The sequence below is a fragment of the Lissotriton vulgaris genome, unplaced genomic scaffold, assembly GCF_964263255.1.
Source record: "Lissotriton vulgaris unplaced genomic scaffold, aLisVul1.2 SCAFFOLD_481, whole genome shotgun sequence".
In the NCBI taxonomy this organism is placed as follows: domain Eukaryota; kingdom Metazoa; phylum Chordata; class Amphibia; order Caudata; family Salamandridae; genus Lissotriton; species Lissotriton vulgaris.
Genome location: NW_028250356.1, coordinates 1084417 through 1109415, shown reverse-complemented (window position 1 = coordinate 1109415; position 24999 = coordinate 1084417). Strand labels below are relative to the sequence as shown.

Here is a 24999-nt window from a genome sequence, read left to right as displayed (position 1 = left end):
CACTCACTCTGCAGTTACTCACTCTGCAGTCACCCTCACTCTGCAGTCACCCTCACTCTGCAGTCACTCTCACTCTGCAGTCACATTCACTCTGTAGTCACTCACTCTGCAGTCACTCTCACTCTGCAGTCACTCACACTCTGCAGTCACTCTCACTCTGCAGTCACTCTCACTCTGCAGTCACTCACTCTGCAGTCACTCACTCTGCAGTCACTCACTCTGCAGTCACTCATTCTGCAGTCACCCTCACTGCAGTCACCCTCACTGCAGTCACACTCACTCTGCAGTCACACTAACTCTGCAGTCACACTCACTCTACAGTCACACTCACTCTGCAGTCCCTCACTCTGCAGTCACCCTCACTCTGCAGTCACTCTCACTCTGCAGTCACCCTCACTGCAGTCACCCTCACTGCAGTCACCCTCACTGCAGTCACACTCACTCTGCAGTCACTCTCACTCTGCAGTCACACTCACTCTGCAGTCACACTCACTCTGCAGTCACACTCACTCTGCAGTCACACTCACTCTGCAGTCACACTCACTCTACAGTCACACTCACTCTGCACTCACTCACTCTGCTGTAACTCTCACTCTGCACTCACTCTGCAGTCACTCACTCTGCACTCACTCTGCAGTCACTCAGTCTGCAGTCACACTCACTCTGTACTCACTCTGCAGTCACACTCACTCTGCAGTCACTCTCACTCTGCAGTCACTCTCACTCTGCAGTCACTCTCACTCTGCAGTCACTCTCACTCTGCAGTCACGCTCCCACTACAATCACTCTGCAGTCAATCTCACTCTGCAGTCACTCTGCAGTCACTCTCACTCTGCAGTCACACTCACACTGCAGTCACTCACTCTGCAGCCACACACTCTGCAGTCACTCTCACTCTGCAGTCACTCTCACTCTGCAGTCACCCTCACTCTGCAGTCACTCACTCTGCAGTCACCCTCACTGCAGTCACCCTCACTGCAGTCACCCTCACTGCAGTCACTCTCACTCTGCAGTCACACTCACTCAGCAGTCACTCACTCTGCAGTCACTCACTCTGCAGTCACTCACTCTGCAGTCACTCACTCTGCAGTCCCTCTCACTCTGCAGTCCCACTCACTCTGCAGTCACACTCACTCTGCAGTCACACTCACTCTGCAGTCACCCTCACTCTGCAGTCACACTCACTCTGTAGTCACTCTGACTCTGCAGTCACTCTGACTCTGCAGTCACTCTGACTCTGCAGTCACTCTCACTCTGCAGTCACTCTCACTCTGCAGTCACACTCACTCTGCAGTTACTCACTCTGCAGTCACCCTCACTCTGCAGTCACTCTCACTCTGCAGTCACACTCACTCTGTAGTCACTCTCACTCTGCAGTCACTCTCACTCTGCAGTCACTCTCACTCTGCAGTCACTCTCACTCTGCAGTCACGCTCCCACTACAATCACTCTGCAGTCAATCTCACTCTGCAGTCACTCTGCAGTCACTCTCACTCTGTACTCACTCTGACTCTGCAGTCACTCTCACTCTGCAGTCACTCTCACTCTGCAGTCACTCTCACTCTGCAGTCACTCACTCTGCAGTCACTCACTCTGCAGTCACCCTCACTGCAGTCACCCTCACTGCAGTCACCCTCACTGCAGTCACCCTCACTCTGCAGTCACCCTCACTCTGCAGTCACCCTCACTCTGCAGTCACCCTCACTCTGCAGTCACCCTCACTCTGCAGTCACTCTCACTCTGCAGTCACTCTCACTCTGCAGTCACCCTCACTCTGCAGTCACTCTCACTCTGTAGTCACACTCACTCTGCAGTCAAACTCACTCTGCAGTCACACTCACTCTGCAGTCACACTCACTCTGCAGTCACACTCACTCTGCAGTCACTCTCACTCTGCAGTCACACTCACTCTGCAGTCACACTCACTCTGCAGTCACAATCACTCTGCAGTCACAATCACTCTGCAGTCACACTCACTCTGCAGTCACACTCACTCTGCAGTCCCTCACTCTGCAGTCCCTCACTCTGCAGTCACTCTCACTCTGCAGTCACTCTCACTCTGCAGTCACTCTCACTCTGCAGTCACACTCACTCTGCAGTCACACTCACTCTGCAGTCACACTCACTCTGCAGTCACACTCACTCTGCAGTCACACTCACTCTGCAGTCACTCACTCTGCAGTCCCTCACTCTGCAGTCCCTCACTCTGCAGTCACTCTCACTCTGCTGTCACTCTCACCTTGCAGTCACTCTCACTCTGCACTCACTCTGCAGTCACTCTCACTCTGCAGTCACTCACTCTGCAGTCCCTCACTCTGCAGTCCCTCACTCTGCAGTCCCTCACTCTGCAGTCCCTCACTCTGCAGTCACTCTCACTCTGCTGTCACTCTCACTCTGCTGTCACTCTCACTCTGCAGTCACTCTCACTCTGCAGTCACTCTCACTCTGCAGTCACTCTGCAGTCACTCTCACTCTGCATTCACTCTCACTCTGCAGTCACACTCACTCTGCAGTCACACTCACTCTGTACTCACTCTGACTCTGCAGTCACTCTCACTCTGCAGTCACTCTGCAGTCACACTCACTCAGCAGTTACACTCACTCTGCAGTCACACTCACTCTGCAGTCACACTCACTCTGCAGTCACACTCACTCTGCAGTCACTCACTCTGCAGTCACTCACTCTGCAGTCACTCACTCTGCAGTCACTCTCACTCTGCAGTCACTCTCACTCTGCAGTCACTCTCACTCTGCAGTCACTCTCACTCTGCAGTCACTCTCACTCTGCTGTCACTCTCACTCTGCTGTCACTCTCACTCTGCAGTCACTCTCACTCTGCAGTCACTCTCACTCTGCAGTCACACTCACTCTGTACTCACTCTGCAGTCTCACTCACTCTGCAGTCACACTCACTCTGCAGTCTCACTCACTCTGCAGTCTCATTCACTCTGCAGTCACACTCACTCTGCAGTCACACTCACTGCAGTCACACTCACTCTGCAGTCACACTCACTCTGCAGTCACTCACTCTGCAGTCACTCACTCTGCAGTCACTCACTCTGCAGTCACTCACTCTGCAGTCACTCGCTCTGCAGTCACTCACTCTGCAGTCACTCACTCTGCAGTCACCCTCACTCTGCAGTCACTCTGCCGTCACACTCACTCTGCAGTCACTCTGCCGTCACACTCACTCTGCAGTCACTCTGCCGTGACACTCACTCTGCAGTCACTCTGCCGTCACACTCACTCTGCAGTCACTTTGCCGTCACACTCACGCTGCAGTCACTCTGCCGTCACACTCACTCTGCAGTCACTCTGCCGTCACACTCACTCTGCAGTCACTCTGCAGTCACACTCACTCTGCAGTCACTCTCACTCTGCAGTCACTCTCACTCTGCAGTCACACTCACTCTGCAGTCACACTCACTCTGCAGTCACACTCACTCTGCAGTCACACTCACTCTGCAGTCCCTCACTCTGCAGTCCCTCACTCTGCAGTCACTCTCACTCTGCTGTCACTCTCACCTTGCAGTCACTCTCGCTCTGCACTCACTCTGCAATCACTCTCACTCTGCAGTCACTCTCACTCTGCAGTCACTCTCACTCTGCAGTCACTCTCACTCTGCAGTCACTCTGCAGTCACTCTCACTCTGCATTCACTCTCACTCTGCAGTCACTCTGCAGTCACTCTCACTCTGCAGTCACACTCACTCTGCAGTCACTCTCACTCTGCAGTCACTCTGCAGTCACACTGCAGTCACACTCACTCTGCAGTCACTCTGCCGTCACACTCACTCTGCAGTTACTCTGTCATCACACTCACTCTGCAGTCACACTCACTCTGCAGTCACTCAGCAGTCACACTCACTCAGCAGTTACACTCACTCTGCAGTCACACTCACTCTGCAGTCACTCACTCTGCAGTCACTCTCACTCTGCAGTCACTCTCACTCTGCAGTCACTCTCACTCTGCAGTCACTCTCACTCTGCAGTCACTCTCACTCTGCTGTCACTCTCACTGCAGTCACCCTCACTCTGCAGTCACCTTCACTCTGCAGTCACTCTCACTCTGCAGTCACACTCACTCTGTACTCACTCTGCAGTCTCACTCACTCTGCAGTCACACTCACTCTGCAGTCTCACTCACTCTGCAGTCTCATTCACTCTGCAGTCACACTCACTCTGCAGTCACACTCACTCTGCAGTCACACTCACTCTGCAGTCACACTCACTCTGCAGTCACACTCACTCTGCAGTCACTCACTCTGCAGTCACTCACTCTGCAGTCACTCGCTCTGCAGTCACTCGCTCTGCAGTCACTCGCTCTGCAGTCACTCACTCTGCAGTCACTCACTCTGCAGTCACCCTCACTCTGCAGTCACTCTGCAGTTACTCTCACTCTGCAGTCACTTTGCAGTCACACTCACTCTGCAGTCACTCTGCCGTCACACTCACTCTGCAGTCACTCTGCCGTCACACTCACTCTGCAGTCACTCTGCCATCACACTCACTCTGCAGTCACTCTGCCGTCACACTCACTCTGCAGTCACACTCACTCTGCAGTCACACTCACTCTGCAGTCACACTCACTCTGCAGTCACACTCGCTCTGCAGTCACACTCGCTCTGCAGTCACACTCACTCTGCAGTCACACTCACTCTGCAGTCACTCACTCTGCAGTCACTCACTCTGCAGTCCCTCACTCTGCAGTCACTCTCACTCTGCAGTCAGTCTCACTCTGCAGTCACTCTCACTCTGCTGTCACTCTCACTCTTCTGTCACTCTCACTCTGCTGTCACTCTCACTCTGATGTCACTCTCACTGCAGTCACCTCACTCTGCAGTCACCCTCACTCTGCAGTCACTCTCACTCTGCAGTCACACTCACTCTGTACTCACTCTGCAGTCACACTCACTCTGCAGTCACACTCACTCTGCAGTCACACTCACTTTGCAGTCACTCACTCTGCAGTCACTCACTCTGCAGTCACTCACTCTGCAGTCACTCTCACTCTGCAGTCACTCTCACTCTGCAGTCACTCTCACTCTGCAGTCACTCACTCTGCAGTCACACTCACTCTGTACTCACTCTGCAGTCACACTCACTCTGCAGTCACTCTCACTCTGCAGTCACTCACTCAGCAGTCACACTCACTCTGTACTCACTCTGCAGTCACACTCACTCTGCTGTCACACTCACTCTGCTGTCACACTCACTCTGCAGTCACACTCACTCTGCAGTCACACTCACTCTGCAGTCACTCACGCTGCAGTCACTCACGCTGCAGTCACTCACTCTGCAGTCACTCACTCTGCAGTCACACTCACTCTGTACTCACTCTGCAGTCACACTAACTCTGCAGTCACACTCACTCTGCAGTCACACTCACTCCGCAGTCACACTCACTCTGTACTCACTCTGCAGTCACACTCACTCTGCAGTCACACTCACTCTGCAGTCACACTCACTCTGCAGTCACACTCACTCTGCAGTCACACTCACTCTGCAGTCACACTCACTCTGCAGTCACTCTCACTCTGCAGTCACTCTCACTCAAGGAAAAGCACTTGAATGGATCACCTCGTTCCTCACCGGAAGAACCCAGAGAGTCCGCCTTCCACCATTCAAGTCCGAGGCCACTGAAGTCATCTGTGGCGTACCTCAAGGATCCTCACTCAGCCCCACCCTCTTCAACGTATACATGAGCCCCCTCGCGGCCTTCGCCCGCCAACACAACCTCAACATCATCTCTTACGCGGATGACACTCAACTAATCCTTTCTCTCACCAATGACCCAAGCACCGCCAAAACTAACCTACACGAAGGAATGAAAGAAGTTGCCGAATGGATGAAACTCAGCCGTCTGAAACTGAACTCAGATAAAACAGAAGTCCTCATCTTAGGTACATCCCCCTCTGCATGGGACGACTCTTGGTGGCCGGAAGCCCTTGGAAAAGCACCCATCCCGACAGACCACGCACGGAACCTAGGCGTCATCCTGGATTCTTCACTCTCAATGAACAGACAAGTCAGCGCCGTATCCGCATCCTGCTTCAACATTCTTCGCATGCTCAAAAAAACATTTCGCTGGATCCCAACCGAAACCAGGAAAACAGTCACCCATGCTCTGGTCACGAGCCGACTGGACTACGGAAACACCCTCTACGCAGGTACTACCGCAAAACTCCAGAAGAAACTCCAACGAATCCAAAACGCCTCAGCCAGGATCATACTAGACATCCCGCGCAACAAACACATCTCTGGTCACCTGAAAGACCTCCACTGGCTACCCGTCAATAAGAGGATCACTTTCCGAATGCTAACCCACGCACACAAATCACTCTACGACATCGGACCAGAATGCCTCAACTCACGGCTGTCCTTCTACACCCCCTCCCGCCAACTACGTTCTTCCAACCAAGCCCTCGCCACTGTACCTCGCATCAACAAGACCACCATGGGAGGCAGATCCTTCTCATACCTGGCTGCTAAAACATGGAACTCACTCCCCACTTACCTTCGCCTTACCCGGAACCACCTAGCATTCAGAAAGCAACTTAAAACGTGGATATTTGACAAGTAATCCTCCTCCCCTCCCTAAGCGCCTTGAAACCCTCTGGGCATGTAGTGCGCTATATAAATTCTTTGACTTGACTTGACTTGACTCTGCAGTCACTCTCACTCTGCTGTCACTCTCACTCTGCTGTCACTCTCACTCTGCTGTCACCCTCACTCTGCAGTCACCCTCACTCTGCAGTCACCCTCACTCTGCAGTCACCCTCACTCTGCGTCACTCTCACTCTGCAGTCACACTCACTCTGCAGTCACACTCACTCTGTACTCACTCTGCAGTCACACTCACTCTGCAGTCACACTCACTCTGCAGTCACACTCACTCTGCAGTCACACTCACTCTGCAGTCACACTCACTCTGCAGTCACTCACTCTGCAGTCACTCACTCTGCAGTCACTCACTCTGCAGTCACTCACTCTGCAGTCACTCACTCTGCAGTCACTCTCACTCTGCAGTCACTCTCACTCTGCAGTCACTCATGCTGCAGTCACTCACTCTGCAGTCACTCACTCTGCAGTCACACTCACTCTGTAGTCACACTCACTCTGTAGTCACACTCACTCTGCAGTCACACTCACTCTGCAGTCACACTCACTCTGCAGTCACACTCACTCTGCAGTCACACTCACTCTGCAGTCACACTCACTCTGCAGTCACTCACTCTGCAGTCACTCTCACTCTGCAGTCACTCTCACTCTGCAGTCACTCTCACTCTGCAGTCACTCTCACTCTGCAGTCACTCTCACTCTGCTGTCACTCTCACTCTGCTGTCACTCTCACTGCAGTCACCCTCACTCTGCAGTCACCCTCACTCTGCAGTCACCCTCACTCTGCGGTCACTCTCACTCTGCAGTCACACTCGCTCTGTACTCACTCTGCAGTCACACTCACTCTGCAGTCACACTCACTCTGCAGTCACACTCACTCTGCAGTCACACTCACTCTGCAGTCACTCACTCTGCAGTCACTCACTCTGCAGTCACTCACTCTGCAGTCACTCTCACTCTGCAGTCACTCTCACTCTGCAGCCACTCACTCTGCAGTCACTCACGCTGCAGTCACTCACGCTGCAGTCACTCACTCTGCAGTCACTCACTCTGCAGTCACACTCACTCTGTACTCACTCTGCAGTCACACTCACTCTGCACTCACACTCACTCTGCAGTCACTCACTCTGCAGTCACTCACTCTGCAGTCACTCACTCTGCAGTCACTCACTCTGCAGTCACTCACTCTGCAGTCACTCTCACCTTGCAGTCACTCTCACCTTGCAGTCACTCTCACTCTGCACTTACTCTGCAGTCACTCTCACTCTGCAGTCACTCTCACTCTGCAGTCACTCTCACTCTGCACTCACTCTGCAGTCACTCTCACTCTGCAGTCACTCTCACTCTGCAGTCACTCTCACTCTGCAGTCACTCTCACTCTGCAGTCACTCTCACTCTTCAGTCACTCTGCAGTCACTCTCACTCTGCAGTCACTCTGCAGTCACTCTCATTCTGCAGTCACTCTCACTGCAGCCACCCTCACTCTGCAGTCACCCTCACTCTGCAGTCACCCTCACTCTGCAGTCACTCTCATTCTGCAGTCACACTCACTCTGTACTCACTCTGCAGTCTCACTCACTCTGCAGTCACTCACTCTGCAGTCACTCAATCTGCAGTCACTCACTCTGCAGTCACTCACTCTGCAGTCACTCACTCTGCAGTCACACTCACTCTGCAGTCACACTCACTCTGCAGTCACTCACTCTGCAGTCACTCTCACTCTACAGTCACTCACGCTGCAGTCACCCTCACTCTGCAGTCACCCTCACTCTGCAGTCACACTCACTCTGTACTCACTCTGCAGTCACTCTCACTCTGCAGTCACTCTCACTCTGCAGTCACACTCACTCTGCAGTCACACTCACTCTGTACTCACTCTGCAGTCACACTCACTCTGCAGTCACACTCACTCTGCAGTCACACTCACTCTGCAGTCACACTCACTCTGCAGTCACTCACTCTGCAGTCACTCACTCTGCAGTCACTCACTCTGCAGTCACTCTCACTCTGCAGTCACTCATGCTGCAGTCACTCACTCTGCAGTCACTCACTCTGCAGTCACACTCACTCTGTACTCACTCTGCAGTCACACTCACTCTGCAGTCACTCTCACTCTGCAGTCACTCTCTCTGCAGTCACACTCACTCTGTACTCACTCTGCAGTCACACTCACTCTGCAGTCACACTCACTCTGCAGTCACACTCACTCTGCAGTCACACTCACTCTGCAGTCACTCACGCTGCAGTCACTCATGCTGCAGTCACTCACTCTGCAGTCACTCACTCTGCAGTCACACTCACTCTGTACTCACTCTGCAGTCACACTCACTCTGCAGTCACACTCACTCTGCAGTCACACTCACTCTGCAGTCACACTCACTCTGCAGGCACACTCACTCTGCAGTCACACTCACTCTGTAGTCACACTCACTCTGTACTCACTCTGCAGTCACACTCACTCTGCAGTCACACTCACTCTGCAGTCACACTCACTCTGCAGTCACTCACTCTGCAGTCACTCACTCTGCAGTCACTCTCACTCTGCAGTCACTCTCACTCTGCAGTCACTCTCACTCTGCAGTCACTCTCACTCTGCTGTCACTCTCACTCTGCTGTCACTCTCACTGCAGTCACCCTCACTCTGCAGTCACCCTCACTCTGCAGTCACCCTCACTCTGCGGTCACTCTCACTCTGCAGTCACACTCACTCTGTACTCACTCTGCAGTCACACTCACTCTGCAGTCACACTCACTCTGCAGTCACACTCACTCTGCAGTCACTCACTCTGCAGTCACTCACTCTGCAGTCACTCACTCTGCAGTCACTCACTCTGCAGTCACTCTCACTCTGCAGTCACTCTCACTCTGCAGTCACTCATGCTGCAGTCACTCACGCTGCAGTCACTCACTCTGCAGTCACTCACTCTGCAGTCACTCACTCTGCAGTCACACTCACTCTGTACTCACTCTGCAGTCACACTCACTCTGCACTCACACTCACTCTGCAGTCACTCACTCTGCAGTCACTCACTCTGCAGTCACTCACTCTGCAGTCACTCACTCTGCAGTCACTCACTCTGCAGTCACTCTCACCTTGCAGTCACTCTCACCTTGCAGTCACTCTCACTCTGCACTCACTCTGCAGTCACTCTCACTCTGCAGTCACTCTCACTCTGCACTCACTCTCACTCTGCACTCACTCTGCAGTCACTCTCACTCTGCAGTCACTCTCACTCTGCAGTCACTCTCACTCTGCAGTCACTCTGCAGTCACTCTCACTCTGCAGTCACTCTGCAGTCACTCTCACTCTGCAGTCACTCTGCAGTCACTCTCATTCTGCAGTCACTCTCACTGCAGTCACCCTCACTCTGCAGTCACCCTCACTCTGCAGTCACCCTCACTCTGCAGTCACCCTCACTCTGCAGTCACCCTCACTCTGCAGTCACCCTCACTCTGCAGTCACCCTCACTCTGCAGTCACCCTCACTCTGCAGTCACTCTCATTCTGCAGTCACACTCACTCTGTACTCACTCTGCAGTCACACTCACTCTGCAGTCTCACTCACTCTGCAGTCACTCACTCTGCAGTCACTCAATCTGCACTCACTCAATCTGCACTCACTCTGCAGTCACTCACTCTGCAGTCACACTCACTCTGCAGTCACACTCACTCTGCAGTCACACTCACTCTGCAGTCACACTCACTCTGCAGTCACTCACTCTGCAGTCACTCACTCTGCAGTCACTCTCACTCTGCAGTCACTCACGCTGCAGTCACCCTCACTCTGCAGTCACCCTCACTCTGCAGTCACACTCACTCTGTACTCACTCTGCAGTCACTCTCACTCTGCAGTCACACTCACTCTGCAGTCACACTCACTCTGCAGTCACACTCACTCTGCAGTCACACTCACTCTGCAGTCACACTCACTCTGCAGTCACTCACTCTGCAGTCACTCACTCTGCAGTCACTCACTCTGCAGTCACTCTCACCTTGCAGTCACTCTCACCTTGCAGTCACTCTCACCTTGCAGTCACTCTCACTCTGCACTCACTCTGCAGTCACTCTCACTCTGCAGTCACTCTCACTCTGCAGTCACTCTCACTCTGCAGTCACTCTCACTCTGCAGTCACTCTGCTTTCACTCTCACTCTGCAGTCACTCTCACTCTGCAGTCACTCTGCAGTCACTCTGCAGTCACTCTCACTCTGCAGTCACACTCACTCTGCAGTCACTCTGCAGTCACTCTCACTCTGCAGTCGCCCTCACTCTGCAGTCACCCTCACTCTGCAGTCACCCTCACTCTGCAGTCACCCTCACTCTGCAGTCACCCTCACTCTGCAGTCACTCTGCAGTCACTCTCACTCTGCAGTCACACTCACTCTGCAGTCACCCTCACTCTGCAGTCACCCTCACTCTGCAGTCACCCTCACTCTGCAGTCACCCTCACTCTGCAGTCACTCTCACTCTGCAGTCACTCTCACTCTGCAGTCACTCTCACTCTGCAGTCACCCTCACTCTGCAGTCACCCTCACTCTGCAGTCACCCTCACTCTGCAGTCACTCTCACTCTGCAGTCACACTCACTCTGCAGTCACACTCACTCTGCAGTCACACACTCTGCAGTCACTCACTCTGTAGTCACTCACTCTGCAGTCACTCTCACTCTGCACTCACTCTCACTCTGCACTCACTCTCACTCTGCACTCACTCTCACTCTGCACTCACTCTGTGAAATAAAACTCTGAATATCTGACCAGTTGTTGCAAAATATGATCAGAAAAGTGTATGTTTCTTTAAGAGAACTAATGAAAACAAGTAAACAGAGGCAGGTAACGGGTGGGAGCTGCTGGTGGTGGTGGGAGGGAGGTGGGAGATCACAGTGCGAGGTCCTGGCGTCGGCTCGCGCGCGCGCCTTTCCTGCCATATGCTTCGAATTAATTGAAAGCATATGTCAGGAAATGCGCGTAATAGACACCAATAGGCATGGGGCGGAGCGATGCGCCCGCCTCTGGCATATTGGTGTCTACCTTACAAAACAGCAAGCAGTGAAAGGCCAATAGCAGGCCACAAAAAGAAAATCACACGCACGAGCGTGTGGAATTTGTGAAATTTGTAGGTCTATTTTTAAACCTCCTTTCAAGAGGGCTCTCTTGTGAGCCCTAAAAAGGGCCCTAGGGACGGCACTGCCTGTTACAAACCTATTTCACATTTGGATTCCGCTGCCAAAATTATGGGAAAGGTGATTTTGAAGCAGCTATCACTATGGCTAGAACATTTTAATGTCATTAGTGGTTTGCAGTATGGGTTCAGGCAAGGGAGAGGCATATTGGATCAATGTATAAACTTGAGCCTGGTGATTGGGAAGTATACCATAGCAAAGAGGGGCACACCGCACGGGGGATTCATGGTTCTAACGTCGGCCTTTGATCTAGTAAATCAATTAAAACTGGGGAAATTGGGAATGGAACTGAGTCTGGTATCCTTTTTACACTATGCCCATAATAACAAGATTTAAAGATGACGGTAGTTTAACGGATTGCTGGGAGGTGAAGCGAGGGGTACAACGGGGGTGCATTATGACACCTTTATTGTTCACACTTAACATAAATAAACTAAGAGTCCACCTCACAGGCAGTACTCAAGACATCCCAAGAGCTGGGTCCAAATTGGACCCAGTATCACTGTACGCAGATGACGCAGTGTTGTTCGCAAGGACCGCCATAGGTCTCCAAAATCTTTTAAATACTTTTATTGATTTTATGGAGTCACTTGATTTAGCGACCAATTTTACCAAATCACACTTAATGACAATGGGCAGTAAGAAGGCCGGTAAGACAACGTTTTTTTGTAAGGGGTGGAATTTTAGAAAGAGTCCCCTTTTCCGTATTTTGAGATGTTATTTGACAATAATGGGTCCTGGGCTGCGCAAAGTTAATTAAAAAAAGAACACTTTGGTCAGAGCAGTCGGGCCGTTTGGGATTTTGCCAAAAGACTGGGGTCGAAACCGATACCTGCCCTACTCAAGGTTTATAAAGAGAAATGTATCCCTAAGGTGACATATGGGTGTGGCGTATGGGGTCACAAGGATGTGAGGGACATCCAGGGGGTCCAAAACAAATGTATGTGCGTCCTCCTAGCTCTCCCCTCTAGTACCCCTGTCTTTATTTTACATGAGGAGCTTGGCTTGGGGTACATCTCGGATTATGTTGCTGTTGCACCCCTGTTGTGTTGGTTGAGGATTTGGTCAAGTGTTTCTCTCGCTCTGATTCAGATGGTCATCATGGGTTGCATGGCTCTTGATGGGGCCCTACAAATTCCGTCGCTAAAATACATCAGGGAGCAATTGACGCTGCTGGGCTGTCCAGATATATACATTAAACCAAAATCCTTACGACCGGCAGCGATCAAGGACATTAAAATGAAGTTCTTGGGTAGGCAGCAGATGACTGGGGAGGGCTCGAACTCGCCAAGTCCATGGTGAGAAGGTATGTCAGCCTCAGTTCAACCCCACAGCCACAGCCCTATTTGTCACTAGTAAGAAACGTACAACATCGATTTGTTTTAACTAGATTCCGTCTGAATCACGTGTCCTGGTCTTTAGCCTCCCCAAGGGGTTTTCACGGCCAGGTACCTTAAAGCCGTGCCCCTGTGATATTCTTTCGTAACAAGACACTTTACATTTTATCTTTTTCTGTGAATTTTAAGGGACATGTATACCATTTCCTTCTTTTGTAATGTATTTATAGTCTTTCCAAAGTTTTTCTGAGCTGTCAGGGGCTTAAAGATTACACTGCGCACCCCACGTAATCACAAGATTGTTACTTGAATGCGCAAAGTCACACATAAGTCTTTGCCCCAGCAAGGCTATTGGTGGAAATGTTTTTGTTCACTGGGCCACTGGCGTGTTGGACGGACAGCTACAGGTGCGGACCTCTGAAGGAGCATTTGGCACTGGCCTTGTGCCAGTCGCTTCCGCGCCTCTTGGAGATTATCGCAGCACTGGCCATACCTGCACCCAGTGGTGTAACGAAAGTTGAGAGGGCCCCCATGCAAGGTACATGGAAGGGTCCCGTTCGCATTTAATCTGGAGCTCTCAGGCCTGAGTATTGGTCAAGCAGCTGGTGGCCCCAGACACTCGGCCCTTGTCCATCTCCAAAACAAACCGTCTGCAATTTGGGAATTACCATCGACAATAAGCTTTCCATGAAAGCCCATATCAACCGAGTATTGGGCACCTGCTATGGCATCTTACAGAAACTACGAAAAATCTTCAAGTGGTTACCAATCGAAACCCGGAAGCCACTGGTGCAGGGCCTTATTTTAAGTCTCATGGACTACGGAAATGACTTACTGGCCTCTATAAAATGAAGACCTTTTCTCCAAATTACAGATTCTGCAGAACACATCAGCAACAAGATTAATTTTGGACCTGCCTCCTGGATCGCCATCCTGTCCCAACTTAAAACTCCTTCATTGGCTTCCAATTAGGAAGAGAGGACAGTGTAAAATCCTGTGCTTAACACACAAAAGCATCTATGGCACTGGCCCTGGTTATCTTGAAAAGAAACTGAAAAAAAACCAGCCCGCCAGAGCCCTGAGATCTAGCTCCAAACTTCTCTTAACTCCTCTTTGGTTTTGCACTGTGCGAAACGGAGGCTGCTCCATTTCATATCTTGCCCCCCACCTTTGAAATAGGCTTCCATCCCACCTCATGTCTATCCTAGACAACCTGCGCTTTGGCAGAGAATTAAAAACATGGCTGTTCTCTAAATGAAACGAGATAGAACCCAGGTAGTGGAATCGTCTGCAAGCGCCTTGAGACCTAACTGTGATTTGTGCGCTATACAAGATTCTTTGACTGAGTACTGTGCTGAGGGGCCCCCTACAGCCCAGGTTCCCCCTGCACCGCGGGGGCTGCGTGGGCCTTTGTTATGCCACTGCCTGCAGCCACCTGCCTCCTGGGTTGTTGAGTATAATCCCCAGCTCTAGTTGCTTCCAGTGTCACTTCCTTCTTCTTGCCCCTGTGTCCTCGCCGGTTCACCAGCCGCACTCCTTGACTTAGACTGAATATCCCAGCCGCAAAGGGGCCGATGCTGATCAGAGCGAGCCTGAGGTTGGTAAATGTTCCACGCAGGGCCACACTACCGCCACTGACGCCCACGCCAGTGTGTTGCTGCTGGAGCCCTGCTGCTGAGACATCACTGCCAAGGGACCCCTGGGACCGCACAGGCAAATTCCTCTTCAGAGGGGAGCCGTGGGGATGCCAGAGCAGGCTGGTACAAGCTCTGAGCTCTAGCAATGCAACCAGGCTGGAGCAAGGGCCGGAGCCTCGCAGGAGCGGAGCCTCTCTGATCCGCTCCTAGGATTGCGGTGTGTCCTCGCATCACTCGCGTCACTTCTGTTTCCCTCGCGATTGAATAACTAGTAACACTCCGGGTAGCTCTGTCACTCATTACCATCTAATACAATGCACTGACTAGTATTCTTCTAGTAGCTCTACTACTCTGCACCATACCTTTGGAGTAGCTCTTTTACTCTGTGACATACAACGCAGTGTACTGAGTAGTAAAGTATACCTTGGAGTAGCTCTGTCACTCTTCGCCATCTGATGCAGAGTACTGACTAGTACTGTATACCTTCTAGTAGCTCTCTTACTCTGTATCATCCAATGCAGTGTACAGACTAGTACCGTTTACTTTGGAGTGGATCTGTTGCTCTGTACTATTTAATTTATTGTACTGACTACAACAGTTTAATTTCTAATCACTTGGTACTCTGTAACATTTTTATGCAGTGTACTGACTAATACAGCTTACCTTCCAGTAGTTCTGCTACTCTGTACCATATATTATATAGTACTGACTAGTACAGTGCGCCTTGGAGTAGCTCTGTCACATCTAATGCAGTGTGCTAACTGGTACTGTATACCTTGGAGGTGCTCTGTTGCTCTGCACCAACTAATCTGGTGTGCTGACTAGTACAGAATACCTTCCAGGAGCTCTATCACTCTGTACCATCTAATGCAGTGGGCTCACTAGTACAGTATACCTTCCAGGAGCTCTGTCACTCAGTACCATCTAATGCAGTGCACAGATAAGTACTGTATTCTTTTTAGTAGCTCTCCTACTCTGCACCTTCCAACACAGTGTACTGACTAGTGTGTCATATAACGCAGTGTACTAGGTAATCCTGAATACCTTGGAGTAGCACTGTCACTCTGTGCCATCTAATGCACTGTCCTGATTAGCAGTGGCGGCTGGGGCCATTTGAAATTGGTGGGTGTAAAATTTGTGGATGGGAGGTTGCGAACTAGATGCTACAGAAGCTGAGTTAAATACATATAAAGGGATTTTTAAGTTCACTGCCAGACATTTTATCTTGAGATTGGAAATCAATCTCATTGGCATTGCAGCGCTTTACATGAACACCAGTTAGAATTACACATGGTCACGTTAATTTATTTAGGCATGGGGAGATTAAGTGATTGGCCCAGAATCACAGGAGGTTGAGCTGATGCCGGGACTCTGTGTTCAGTTCTACATAACTGTAACTCCAGCACACTGAGCACAGATAATGTTCACCTAAAAACCTAACAGGCAGAACTTACTATGTCACTTGGTGGGTCACTTACTTGGGACCAGGACTAGATGACGCGGAGAGCGCTAAGTTACTCTCAATCACGCAGCGCTTAACCCTCGTTTTTCCACTCCGTCCCTGGGCACTATGAGGCAAGAACTGTAGCAACTGAAGGAAAGGCAGCATGGGATAGAAAATGACCAATCACTGAATGACTTTATAATAAAACCATACTGTGATTGGCCATGTTCTTCTGTAAAGCCAAACCTGCTGCCTCCAAGACCAGGACTACTCCTCGCCTCTCTTGAGGCAATCCATTCACTGCTCCTCTGCTGTTATCAGCAAACAGCCTGAGAGCAGATCCAGGATTGGCTGGAGCAGCCAAAGTCAGCGCTCCTTTGCAGACCGGAGGAGGCTTCGGCTGTGATCCCCGGCTCACTAACGTTGTGGTGGTGGTGGAGAGAACTCACGTGCACATGTTGTGTTGGTCGTAGGGAAACACCCTTGCATCCTGACATTCGCACTTACACTTCAGAGCCAGCCAGTCTGAGTCTCTCTGGTGCTGTTTATAAGATGCCCCACCCCCTCACATGATTGGAAGACTAGGAATCCGCCCGCAATGGGCACTGCACTCAGCTGTGGCCGAAATAAAAACAGCGTGACACGGCCAGTAATAGAAACATTTATAATTGTTGTTAGCATACCATTTTTAATCTGACAACACATACAGGGGGGCAACATCAATATGCCCCCATGGAGAAAATGCCACTGCTGACGAGTACTGTATACACCTTCTAGTAGCTTTGTTCCTCTGTACCATCTAATGTAGTATACTGACTAGTACTGTATGCCTTGGAGTAGCTCTGTCACTCTACACCATCTAATGCATTGGACTGACTAGTACACTATACCTTCTAGTAGCTCCTTTACTCCGTACCATCTAATGCAGTGTACTGACTAGTGCGGTATCTTTTTGAGTAACTCTGTGCTATCTAATGAAATGTACTAACTGGTACAGTACGCCTTTTAGTAGCTCTGTTCCTCTGTACCATCTACTACTGACTACTACAGTATACCTTGGAGTAGCTCTCTTAATCTGTACCATCTAAAACAGTGTACTAATAGGGACTGTATACCTTCTAGTATCTCTCTCACTTGGTACAATCTAATGCACTGTACTGACTAGTACTGCATGCCTTGGAGTAGCGGTCTCTCTGTTCAATCTAATGGAGTGTACTGCCTTGTACAGTACACTTTTAGTACTTCTGTTACTAAGTGCGATCTAATGCAGTGTACTGACTAGTACTCTATACCTTCCAGTGGCTCTCTCACTCTGCACCATCTAATACAGTGTTCTGAGTAGTACTGTATACCTTTGAGTAGCTATGTAACTCTGTGCATATAACGCAGTGTACTGAGTAGTACTCTATATCTCTGTCACTCACGCTATCTAATGCACTTTACTGACTAGTACTGTATTCCTTCTAGTAGCTCTTATCCTCTGTACCATGAAATATAGAGTACTGACTAGTACAGTACTCTTCTTGTATATGTTACTGTGTGGTAGTGTGGTGTAGTATGTGCTGCGAGGTGCAGCATGGGGTGTAGTTGAATGCCTTGTCTGTAGTGCAGCGTGATGTTCGGTGTAGTGTGTGCTCTAGATGAATGAGCGCTTTAGTGTAGTGAGCGGTCTAGTGCTGCGCTCTTTAGTGTGGTGAGCAGTCTAGTGCTGCGCTCTTTAGTGTAGTGAGCAGTCTAGTGCTGCGCTCTTTAGTGTAGTGAGCAGTCTAGTGCTGCGCTCTTTAGTGTGGTGAGCAGTCTAGTGCTGCACTCTTTAGTGTGGTGAGCAGTCTAGTGCTGCGCTCTTTAGTGTAGTGAGCAGTCTAGTGCTGCGCTCTTTAGTGTGGTGAGCAGTCTAGTGCTGCGCTCTTTAGTGTAGTGAGCAGTCTAGTGCTGCGCTCTTTAGTGTGGTGAGCAGTTTAGTGCTGCGCGCTTTAGTGTAGTGAGCAGTCTAGTGCTGCGCTCTCTAGCGCCGCGTGCTCCTTCCAGATGTGGTGTAAATTAATCATATGTAAAACAGAAGCAGTAATTACAGCCTTTCTTTGTGTCATTAAATCTCTAATTCTGAATCTCTTCTCTGCAGTGATGGTGACTCTGGATCCTGACACGGCTCATCCACAGCTCCTCCTGTCTGAGGGGGGGAGACGAGTGAGAGAGACAGACACAGCACAGCGCCTGCCGGACACCCCCAAGAGATTCACCTCCCTCTGGCCCTGTGTGCTGGGGAGCGAGGGGTTCACCTCCGGCAGACATTACTGGGAGGTGCAACTGCTGCAGGAGGGAGGGTGGCATGTGGGGCTCGCAGCAGAGACTGTGAACAGGAAGGCATGGACCACATGGTCACCCGAGGGGGGAGTCTGGGCTGTGAAGCGGTGGAAGGGTCAGTACTCGGCTCTCACCTCCCCTGAGACCCCTCTGTCCCCTCGTGAGGAGCCCCTGAAGCTGGGGGTGTATCTGGACTACGAGGGGGGGCGGCTGTCCCTGTACAATGCTGACTCCTTGGAGCTTCTCTACTCCTTCCCGCAGACCCCCTTCACACAGAGGCTCTTCCCGTACTTCTGGCTCTGGGGAGGAGCGGAGCTGAGGCTGGAGTGAGAGCTGCAGGGAGCTTCATACCCTCATCCTTCCATCCCACCCCCCTACAGGGGAGGAGCGGAGCTGAGGCTGGTGTGAGAGCTGCAGGGAGCTTCAGACCCTCATCCTTCCTTCTCACCCCCACCAGGGGAGGAGTGGAGCTGAGGCTGGTGTGAGCGCTGCAGGGAGCTTCAGACCCTCATCCTTCCATCCCACCCCCCTACAGGGGAGGAGCGGAGCTGAGGCTGGTGTGAGAGCTGCAGGGAGCTTCAGACCCTCATCCTTCCCTCCCTCCCTCCCCCGCGCAGTGATATTGTGACCAGGAGCACAAGCAGAGACTCTTTTAAATAATAAAACGCTCCCTTTGGGGATAAGTCCCTTGTGGGAGGGGGGCAGTAACTCTAGTGACTGGAAAATAAGGTTTCTTTCATGTAGATTTATTGTTGTATAGATGTCAGGCAACCCAATGTGCAGACCTCCCTCAACTGTCATCCCCGGTTTAAACACCAACATTTCAAGAATCTTCTTCACAACGACCCTCCCACATGTTGCCATGACAACCAGAAGATTCACAACTATGTATCTCTTTTCTTTGTACAATTTTAAAACAAGGGCAGGAAACGTTTGCTGTGTGAATCATGCACCAGACATCATGTAACATATGATAAAGTCTCTTTAAAATTCACAAATGTGTATTTCTTTCACACGTGGAGCTTTGACATTAATATGCACATTATAGCGCTGAGAAGTGATTGTTTTTAAACATGACCCTAGAAACCAATCCTGCCCCACCCAACAACAGTGCTAATATTAGTGACCTCAGAGGCAAGACAGTTGTCAAGTGAACCCTGTATGTAACCCAGATTCAGGGCGGCTTTATAACTGTGCGACCGGTGCAGCTGCACCTGTGCTGACCTGGGAGAGGCGCTGTGTGCAGAAATAGCTTTAGGTTTTAAAAGCACCTGCTACGTCCACCAGGTTTCAGGCAACAATAAAAATGTCAAGATAACACAGGTGATTAATGTTTCTGCTGGAGAGAGATCGAAGTTTTGTCTTGTCACAGTTTCAACTCATCCTTAAGTAGCGCAGAGGGTTAATATGCCGGCTGCAAAGAACGTGTACATGCAGAACACAGAACGTTAATCCTCATTGGTTTGTGTAACATTTCCTATAGACTGATTTACACATATAAGATTCATTGCCTCTGTTAATGTGTGTTTGGTGTAAAGTGCTCTGACACCCTAGAGTTGGCATGAGTAGCGCTATAAAACAAAAGACATGCTTATGAGAGAGGGACTGTACAGAGATGGGTGCCACTGTTGTAAGGTGGGAGTGAGGGAATATTTGGAAATGGCGGTCATGGCGGAGGGGCGCGAAAAAATATTGTCACACCTGGCGCCTCTAATTCTAAAGCCGGCTCTGCCCAGATTCTTTTAGATCCGTTAATTCAAAGCAATCGTTTTTTGTAGCGCTGGTGTTCTAAACTCACAGTTTTGAAGGTGCTTTCATATGTGATAGGGAAGAAAATGGACCATCGGTGAAGTCAAATATTTGTTTAGGATCACAAAATTTGGTTACGCGGTGAAGCCGCAATTAATCCAGGTGTTCTAGTTTACTTTCGGACAAATTACCTACTAAATGGGTATCTATTTGTCTCTCCTTTTTACCTTAAATTTTTATGATTTTGTGATCCATCACCTGTGAATTAAGCTGATATTTCTTTGCCATGGTTTAAAACTTCTTTCTGTGGACAGTGTTTTTGTAACGTGAGCATGACGAGGCCAGTGAAGATATATCACAATACAGAACTATTTTTATTTTTTTAGTTGAAAAAGCTTAATTGAAATATATATAGAAAATACGGTACAGAAATATAATAAAGAGAATAAAGACTAATCCCAATTATAACAATAGATGCTAATACCTAATACTTCATAAATTGCAAATAAAACTATATAAACGGAAAACAGAATCAGAGAGTACCATAATAAAAATAGCATTTTTGTTTTTTTGTTTATCAACAATCACATGTTATATACCGGTAGCACTGTCCAATGACAATATAATCAAAATGAAATAAACAGTATAATAATCCTATAATAAATACGTAATAGTAAGGTATTAACAAAGCAATCATGGCAGTTGAAAAACAAAATTAGTATCCTTGTTATGTAATACAGAGGAAGAAATGTAGTTAGTGGGAGGAGACTAGAAGGCTTCTTTACGAATACGTTGCCTGGAGGTGGTTACAAAGGCTCGGTCTAGCCTGTGATGATGACATAGAAGATCCACCAGGCAGAAAAGGAGACTTTGGAGGCATCTTTCCAGTTCGATGTTATAACTTGAAATGCAATGGCAATAGATAAATCTATAAATGAGCCTATTTTGGGAGCACCTAACCAACGCATCGAGGAACTACCCAAAAATATAGAGGGAATATCAAAAGGGAAAGTGGTTGAACATATAGTGGCAATAGGCTTACATACTTTGGTCCAAAAAATTTAAATATTAGGGCAATGAAAAAAAGAATGAAGATATGTACCGGGAGTATTTTTGCAAGACCAGCAGTTAGGGGAGAGGGAAGGGCTACATTTAAAAATAGCCAGTGAAGTTAAAAATAATCTCTGATACAAATAGTAAAGTCTTTGAGTAGTGCTGGCATTTCATGAAATGTGGTGAATCCGAACCCAAATAGAGTCCCAGGTGTGTATAGAGAAAGTGGGCTGCAGATCTGATTCCCATAAAAGTTCAATCTTGCTTTTGGGATGAATAGATAGAGGGAAAAATAGGTATTTGTAAATGTGAGAAGCTCAAACAGAGGAAGAAGAAGGTAACGGTTGAATACAGGAATTAGGAAGATAAGAAGAAGTGTCAGAGAGAAGAGAGAGTTGCATTTTTACAATCCGTCTTAAAGAATCAAACTTAGAAAAAGAAAAACCGGATAAGTTATATCTAGACTGGAATTCCTTGAAAGAAAGAAATTGCTTATTGTGTAATAGGTGTTTAACCTGGAAAACACCTTTATCAGGAACCTATTACATTGGTTTGCAGTTTTTGTTCCTCAGGAGCAGTACCCAAAAGCCCACCTTCCAGCAGCTTCGGCTCTGCACTATGAGTTCCGCAGAGGATCGAAGTGGCTAGACGAGGGGAGGTAAGGGAGGGTACTGCGGGGAGGGAGATCTGGAATGAGATAAACACAAACTGGAACACGAGAGTGCTGATCCACAGTAGAGACCAACTTTGGATTCTTGACACTAAATCCCTGAGACCTGAAAGAAAAGCTATTGGTTACAAAAAAACATATTAAGTTCTTCTCTTTAAGTGATATTCTTAAATCCAGAATAAACAGGGAAAAGTATTTAGCGTAGAATCTTCTGCAATTCAAATCTACTATATTGATTTATGCAGCTAAATGGCATCTGTTAACAAACATCCGTTTGTATTTCCAACTTTAACTGAATGAACCCAAAAAGATTACTTGTTCTTAGTTAGATTCTTTTGTCATAAAAAGGTATTCCACATGTAATTTAACCTCTGCCAAAACACTGTCTGCAAAGATTATTTCAAAGAGTAAATATCGATCAGCAAAGGACTCGTTTTGCCAAAGAACATTTCTATCTAAAGAACATCACAACTGTATTGCACTCGATCTTTCCTAAACAAAGATCAACATCAAATGCTTCTGTGGTAAAAGATCTGTTTAGTGTTTCTTTGAGTGTCAGAACACTAAACAGTTAGAAACTCTAAGCTTTCAGCCGAAAGACTTCCGTTCAGGTAAAGCGCAAGCAAAGGACTAATGAATTGCACCAAAACAAGCCAAATGAAGGTCTTCAATCAAGATTGCACCGAGACACGCAGGGCAAAGGTTTCTTCCTCGATGCGGACAGAAGAAACAAGCATTGGAAATGCAATAGGTCTCGCATTAGAAAAGTTGGAGCTATTGGTCTTGTAAATGACAAATATTTTATTTATTTGTTGCTTTTTAAAATAGCTAAATTGATAGCTTTGTCATTTACAATGCCAATAGTTATAACTTTCGCGAATGTGACACCTATAGCATTTGGAATGCAACATGTTTTGTATTTACGTGACTTAGATGGCAGCTCTGGTCGTTAGGCCACATCTCTAGAGAGCAGGAGAGTGCAGCAGGGGAGAGAAGCACAGCAATGCAATAGGTCTCGCATTAGGAAAGTTTGAGCTATTGGTATTGTAAAGGACACTTTTTTTATTTATGTGCTTGTTTTGAAAATAGCGAAATTAATAGCTTTGTTATTTACAATGCCAATAGTTTTATCTTTCGCAAATGTGACACCTATTGTAACACAATATGTGTTGTAGCACTGAGTGGTGTGAGGGTGATGGGTGTGAGGGTGAGGGAGGGTGAGGGTGAGTGGGTGTGTGAGGGTGTGAGGGTGAGGGTGAGTGAGGGGGTGTGAGGGTGAGGGTGTGTGAGGGGGTGTGAGGGTGAAGGTGTGTGAGGGGGTGAGGGATAGGGGGTGTGAGGGTGACTGAGGGTGTGTGAGGGTGAGGGGATGAGGGTAAGGGTGTGTGAGGGTGAGGGGGTGATGGTGAGAGGGTGCGAGGGTGAGGGTGGGTGAGGGTGTGAGGGAGGTGAGGGTGTTAGGGTGAGGGTGTGAGGGTTTGTGAGGGTGAGAGGATGTGAGGGTGTGTGATGGTAAGGAAGTGTGAGTGTGAGGGTGACTGGGGGTGTGTGAGGGTGAGGGGGTGAGGGTAAGGGTGTGTGAGGGTGAGTGGGTGTGTAGGTGTGTGAGGGTGAGTGAGGGTGAGTGAGGGGTGTGAGGGTGACAGGGTGAGGGGGTGAGGGTAAGGGTGTGGGTGTGTGAGGGTGAGGGGTCTGAGGGTTAGGGGTGAGAGGGTTGTGAGGGGGTTGAGGGTGTGAGGATGAGTGAGGGTGTGTGAGGATGAGTGGGTGAGGGGGTGAAATGGCCTTGGTACTGTGTGAAGCAACATCTAGGTCCCTTTGGCTGTATGCCTGTATGAAAAACAAGTGTAGATGAACGAAGAATAGTGCATATGTTGACTACATGCTGTGCTCCAGCTCACAGAATAATTATGCAGACAAAAACTAGCTTTGTGCTTCAAAGCACTGTTTCTGTCTCACATCTACGCAGTCTCACACAAACGGGTCAAAGCAATCTCACGCAAATGGGACAAAGCCCTGTCAGCTGCATTATGCAAAATGAACAGAAATGGATCAGGCGGTATTATCAAATAGGAAAGGTTTTGAATCCTGGTTATGGTGCAATAGGGTGCTCGGAAGAGGAGATAAAATATGGGGCTCAGAAATACAAAGCAACACAGAAAATAATAGTTATTCTGTCAAGGGTTCAAACAAGAGAGAGCATCACCCTGTCCCAGGAATATTTAATAAATCAGTGCCCATCAGGAAATTCCCAGAGAGGAATACATGCAATTTCAACACTGTGGCTCTGCAACAGAGCACATGAGCAAAACCTCGGTTTGGGCTCGCTCACCATGGTGTCCGCCCATCCCTGTACGTAAAATGGAATAACGGCGACATTAAGCAAAATCGTAAGCCGTATTACTCCAGCAACACTTCTGGTTTGTAGAGAGTCAGGCGGCACAGCAGAGCTGTCGGCAGAGAGGGTTCAGTTCACACCAATGCCTCACACTCCATTTTCCACAAAATAATTATTCTCACCAAGCGGAGAGCAGGGGATCAAGAGATTAAAGCCTGCTGCAGTATTCTTTCAGCACCTCGATTAAAACTGCCTAGATGTTCAGGAAGCTTATGGTTAGTCTGATGAAATCTAGCAGGCTGTCAAGGATGTGGTATGAGGGGCGAGCGACTCGCACCTTAACACCTTGGCTGCTAAGGGGTTTTCCCGCTGGGTGCTGCATTCCCAGATTTTCCATTGTTCATGACAAGGTCAACTTGTCATAAGCACAGGGCAGGTAAAACCCATAACGAGTTGACCTTGTCATTAGCATGGAAGTGGTTAAGCAGATTCTTTCAAATGATGACACACCTAAGGTCCTTTGGCAGCCACAACCTCAGACAGAGAAGGGACAGGCATAATGAAATCATCTCCTACGCAGAAATAAAGTACGAGGTTTGAATTACAGTGGTGAGATTTGGTATGCAATGATTGTGGATTCTGCCTTTGAATATATGTAACAAGCAG

At 49.0% G+C, this 24999-nt stretch overlaps 1 protein-coding gene across 1 annotated transcript in view; it reads left to right on the top strand.

Moving 5' to 3' along the window:
• The window catches only part of LOC147663286 (E3 ubiquitin-protein ligase TRIM11-like), a 159076-nt gene extending 139560 nt beyond the window's left edge, over positions 1-19516 (top strand). The window contains exon 5 of the mRNA XM_086950559.1: positions 18342-19516. Within this exon, the coding sequence (XP_086806685.1) occupies positions 18342-18853 (512 nt within the window). The 3' untranslated portion in view covers positions 18854-19516. The remainder of the gene's footprint in view (positions 1-18341) is intronic.
• The last annotated feature ends 5483 nt before the right edge of the window (positions 19517-24999 follow it).